Raw genomic sequence first — 5,741 nt, 5'->3', positions numbered from 1 at the left:
CGCTCAATGCTTAACCGGATGTGACGTCAATGAAAACTGGGTTTGCTTGTTTTTTTCGTCTCTAACCCATCTAGGGAATCCCTAGGTACCGGCCGCTCCGGCGGCGCGCGCGATATGCCGGCATTCGGTTCGTGGTTCTCGCTGCGGCGCGTATTCGGCTCGTGGGTCTCGTTGCAGCGCGTAATTCCTATGATGGCGGTCCTGCGTGGTGTCATAATCGGCGATAGCCAAATGAAATTCTTGTGCAGGTCTCGCCTGCGGCTTTCGCCGCATGTTGAGACGTGCACTTTCAGTTTTGGCGGTTATGATGCCACCTCACTGTCATTTAAGGTCGCGCAGATGCGTTTGCACGCCGATTTTGTTATTTTGTATGTAGGGGGCAATGACCTCGCTAATGGTCATGGCCCGCGGGAAATCGCCGCCAACATCAAGGTACGTATAAATTACGTAAAATCGTCTCACAATTTGCTTTAAAAGTGCTGTGCCGTTCATCTTGCCCCACGTGCTTCCAGGACCTCGTGCGGCAGCTGCAGCAGCACGTCGCACGGATGGTGTTGGTTTTTAAAATACTGCCGCGGTATTTCAAAAACGAGAGCGAAGCGCTGCATGAAAACGCCCGTCGTCGGCAGCTGAACCGGCGCCTGACTGCTGCGCTGCGGCGCATGCCTGACGTGCGCATTCTGAACCCTGAGGTAAGAATGCTTTGTTTTCTCGTTTGTTACTCATTTATCAAATTGTTGAGTTCATAACGCAACTTTTTCGACACTCTTGCAGCACCGTTTCCTGGATGCTGCGAAGCGGCCGAGGCGTTGTCTGTACGCGGCCGACAGTTACCACGTGGCAAGGGGTCGCGGCATCGATCAGCTCTCGAAGATCATCGTCGCGGCCCTGGTCAAAGTGTACGGCTCCGACATCGCTGCAGCGTCAAGGGCAGAACCAGGAGCGGTGTACGTTGTCCACCACTGTCGGCGATGCAGGGCGAAGGGCCACGAGACGGGAGAGTGCAGCTCGTTTTGCTGACCACGCTGCCATGCAAGCCACCGATGGAACGCTGCGCATACAAACGGCCCTTTTCAGGGCCACCCCATTGTTTCCTGGCAGACCGCAGGCTTGCAGTCCCGTGATCCAGTTCCCTCTCTTTAGATATGTTGCACATCGTTGTACTTAAAGCGTAGCTGCCGCAGCGAAATTATATATTTCGTATAGCATGCGCATAATACTGCTGTACCGCTTATAGCTGCTTCCCTCGTGCATTATTTAAGACCCTAGGACAGGAATCACAAAACACGTGTAAGAGTAGCTGCCGGAGCGAACACTAGGCCTGTGCTCGGCCACAAAGCGTCGCGCTAGGCCTCTTTTTTTTCTTTTTTTTTTCCCTTTACGAGGAATTCGTCGAGTGACAGTAAGTAAAGTTATACATTTCATATGACATGCGCATAATACTGCTGTACTGCTTATAGCTGCTTCCCTCGTGCATTATTTTAAGTCCCTGAGGACAGGAATCGCAAAACACGTGTAAGCGTAGCTGCCGCAGCGAACGCTAGGCCTTATTGCAACAGGGCTGCGCTCATTACGGCTTTGTTACGTCGTTTTTTTTTTTTAATGTGAGCACCATTTGCTATAACAACGGCACAATCGTCTGAAATATGGATTCTGTACAGCCTAAATAATTGCCGCTTACCTCGTGGGACATCTTCTGCAGCATCATGCCGCCCGCGTCTTTCATTTCAACGCTGCTCCGACGATCACATGTATAGGCTTCGCGACAGGAGTATTGTGCACACAGTGCGGTTTTCTGCCGTGTTTGTTTTTTTTTTCTCTCATAAATCCCATGCATATTTCGAAGCATCTCGTCGCGGTGCTGTGTACAGCACCGCGACATGTGCATAATACAGCAGTATTATGCACATGTTGTATGAAATATATAACTTTACTTACCGTCACTCGACGAATTCCTCTTAAAGGGAGAGAGAAAAAAAAAAGAGGCCTAGCGTTCGCTCCGGCATGTACTCTTACACGTGTTTTGCGATTTCTGCCCTGGGATCTTAAAATAATGCACTAGGGAAGCTGCTATAAGTGGTACAGCAGTATTATGCACATGTTGTATGAAATATATAACTTTACTTACCGTCACTCGACGAATTCATCTTAAAGGGAGAGATAAAAAAAAAAGAGGCCTAGCGTTCGCTCCGGCATGTACTCTTACACGTGTTTTGCGATTTCTGCCCTGGGATCTTAAAATAATGCACTAGGGAAGCTGCTATAAGTGGTACAGCAGTATTATGCACATGTTGTATGAAATATATAACTTTACTTACCGTCACTCGACGAATTCATCTTAAAGGGAGAGATAAAAAAAAAAAAAAAGAGGCCTAGCGTTCGCTCCGGCATGTACTCTTACACGTGTTTTGCGATTTCTGCCCTGGGATCTTAAAATAATGCACTAGGGAAGCTGCTATAAGTGGTACAGCAGTATTATGCACATGTTGTATGAAATATATAACTTTACTTACCGTCACTCGACGAATTCATCTTAAAGGGAGAGATAAAAAAAAAAGAGGCCTAGCGTTCGCTCCGGCATGTACTCTTACACGTGTTTTGCGATTTCTGCCCTGGGATCTTAAAATAATGCACTAGGGAAGCTGCTATAAGTGGTACAGCAGTATTATGCACATGTTGTATGAAATATATAACTTTACTTACCCGTCACTCGACGAATTCCTCTTAAAGGGAGAGAAAAAAAAAAAGAGGCCTAGCGTTCGCTCCGGCAGCTACTCTACACGTGTTTTGCGATTCCTGTCCTCAGGGACTTAAAATAATGCACGAGGGAAGCAGCTATAAGCGGTACAGCAGTATTATGCACATGTTGTATGAAATATATAACTTTACTTACTGTCACTCTTAAAGGGAGAGATAAAAAAAAAAAAAGAGGCCTAGCGCGATACTTTATGGCCCAGCACGTCGAAGCGACGACGCTGTACGTGTAGTAAATATGCTGCCTACATTTCCCATGCTGTCGAAACGATTTTCGGACAGCACTGCGACGAGATGCTTCGAAATATGCATGCATCTATAAGAAAAAAAATGGAAATGTCCGCGACGATCACATAGGCCTCGCGACAGGAATATTTCAATATAGTTAGTGCGGTTTTGGTCTGTCTTCTTTTTTTTTGATAACTGCAGGACATTTCGAGGGTCAGCGACGTGGTTATCACTGTCTGCTGGCCAAGAATATCCCTTCGACAACACCGGAAAAGTACGCGCGTGTCTTCCCGTGGACGGCGCCATTTTTCTTTATTTTTTTTTTCAAATAAATGTATTCGATGTACAAGGCCTCACTATGCAAGGTTCAATTGTGCAGTGTGCTTTTGTATTGTAACCGTGCATAAAGTGAAGGGATGCCGTGTTTGAGTTCACTCTTGTTAGCCAGCTGCATTTAATAAAATGTTTCCATTTTTCAGGATTTTAAATGCACAAATATTGATTGTCACAATAAATCTTTCAGTAGGTATCTATAATTTTTGGTACCTCCTGTATAGTGTGATTATTTTTTTTTTTATTACGTAAGCAATACTACGCCAGGTTTCAGCCTGCCACATAAACCCGGCCTGACAGTCAAGCTGTCGGGTAAACTCGGTCGATAGCCACGCCGCACCGCAGAAGACAAAAGAAAGAACAAAAAGAGAAGCTACGTCGGCTTTGTTTATATGCAACCTACTGGGTTTAACTAACAGTAAACCCCAGGTAATTTTTCTTTTTCTTACCCAACTCAACGTCGGCTACTGCTCCCTTCTAAATGGCTCCGGAGTGCACCCAGGGAAGTTGTTGGATGCAACATTATTTATCCCTGGAGACTGTCCAATATGCTGATAAATAAAGAACTGAATAAGATTGAAATCAATTGACTCCAATTTGGACTTTGAAATTTTTCGCACAATTTCTAATTGCAAATTTTATTTGAAAGTCTAATTTTTAGGTTTTTATTTTTCCCAGGAATTAAAGCACAGCTAAGGAGTATACTCTGCAATCTATAGCTTGCTTCAGTTCCATAGCAAGTGCACACACACACAGATGATGCGATGTAATTCTAATTTGAAAAGAAAATTGAGTACAAAAAAATTTGGGGTGGCTAAGTAAGCAGTCTGTTTTAGGCTACAGGTCCACTAAACTATAGCTTGACATATATGCCATGTTATGAATGCAAAACGTGTTGCCATGAAGGAAACGCGCAAGACATTAGGTTTGTTTCAATAAATAAATATTGGACATACAAAAACATATGGCCGAACTCAAATGAACCATATGTTGCATTAGAACTAACACAAACTTAATACAAGACATGAACCTTATGGATCTCAATTGACAGCAAACATACACTAACATTTACAAAAACATACAATGCCATTTCTTTTCATGCAACTGACACCACAGTTGTCATCTTATACAAATATATCTTTAAAGCATTCTGCAAACCATCGTTGCCTTATGACAGAATAACCTGTTACAAATTACAGTAGAGCCTCGACACATTCCTCGTTCATACGTCCAGAGTTGCAGGAAGTAAATATCTCCCATACAGCTGCACTGTTCCTTTCCTGTTTAATATGTATGTTCCAGATAACACAATTTCCAGATATTAAATTCTAAATTAAAAAAAAATATATGATCAAATGGCTCGTTTAAGCATTCAAATGTGCATGTTTCAACATAGGGCTGAGCCCAGGAGCAGAATGCATGAACTGAAAGCAGCAGCACCCACCCATTGTGGTATCTTCTTCGCAGTGCCTTGATGGAAGGGTGAGGCTAACAATTAAGCGAAGGTCATTCACGCAAAGACATGACTTGCAGAGAAGGCAAAAATTGAAAAACCAGTACATTTTTTTTTTGCAGTGCATGGGACAAATCATTTGTGAAGAACTATGCGCTTGCATTTCATGAGCAGGCTGGACCCAGAGAATGCAGCGACAGTCAGCCACCCCCATAGTGTATTGATACAAGGGGATAAAGCAACGAGAAACAAGGAAGCAATCTTGGCTTTCCATTGTCCTCAACACATAAAGTGTGTTACTAAACCTCATCTGCAATGAGTGCAACACAACTGTAAGCTGAGTTGTGAGGACTAAACCAGAAGCCTTTCACATATATCTTATGCCAAGAGATGACAATCTATGCTTCTTCAGATGAAATGTTTTCCCAAATAAAATGTTTCTACCTGCATTTTTGAAGACAAAGTATCAACAATGTTGTACATGTGTTCATGCACAGTGACACACGCACAATTAATACACTATTACTCTGACAACAGTGAAGTCAGACAAATACCGCTAGTTTTAGTTAATAGTTACTGATATTTTTTATCAATCTGAATGACTGTAACCTTTCTTGGAGCACTGACTTTACTAAGCTTTTCAAGCTTGCTCTGCAGCTAAGTTTCCTACCTCTAAAACTTATTTCAGCATCTCTGCGGCAATAAAATTTGCCTAAAATTTTCTAGCGCCACAAATTTTCCCCTCTTTAGCTGCTATTTTGAACAGTGTAACATTGCTATTGTATATCCCCATGATGCAAAATATAAAGTACACATGTTCATCATGCATGCATCTTTGAAGGCTTTACAATTGTTATTTCAGCCGCTGATCAGCATGCATTCTTTACTCGTGATATATCCACTGCATATTCTTCATTTATCACTACAGCTGAATGAAAAGTTATGTGTACTTATTTTTTCAGTCACAAAAGAA

The 5,741-nt window shown here is 43.0% G+C and overlaps 1 protein-coding gene across 1 annotated transcript; it reads left to right on the top strand.

The window, feature by feature from the left end:
• The first annotated feature begins 200 nt into the window (after positions 1-200).
• LOC146201619 (uncharacterized) lies at positions 201-1,148 on the top strand. The gene is made up of 3 exons (XM_084583277.1): positions 201-432; positions 513-692; positions 775-1,148. Exons 1-3 carry the CDS (start codon positions 232-234, stop codon positions 1,018-1,020), a joined length of 627 nt encoding a protein of 208 aa, XP_084439403.1. The 5' UTR covers positions 201-231; the 3' UTR covers positions 1,021-1,148.
• The last annotated feature ends 4,593 nt before the right edge of the window (positions 1,149-5,741 follow it).

Source organism: Amblyomma maculatum, chromosome 1 (genome assembly GCF_055883805.1).
Source record: "Amblyomma maculatum isolate TAMU_Amacu chromosome 1, ASM5588380v1, whole genome shotgun sequence".
NCBI lineage: Eukaryota > Metazoa > Arthropoda > Arachnida > Ixodida > Ixodidae > Amblyomma > Amblyomma maculatum.
The sequence above is the reverse complement of the archived record's forward strand: the minus strand, read 5'-3'. Positions and strand labels throughout refer to the sequence as shown.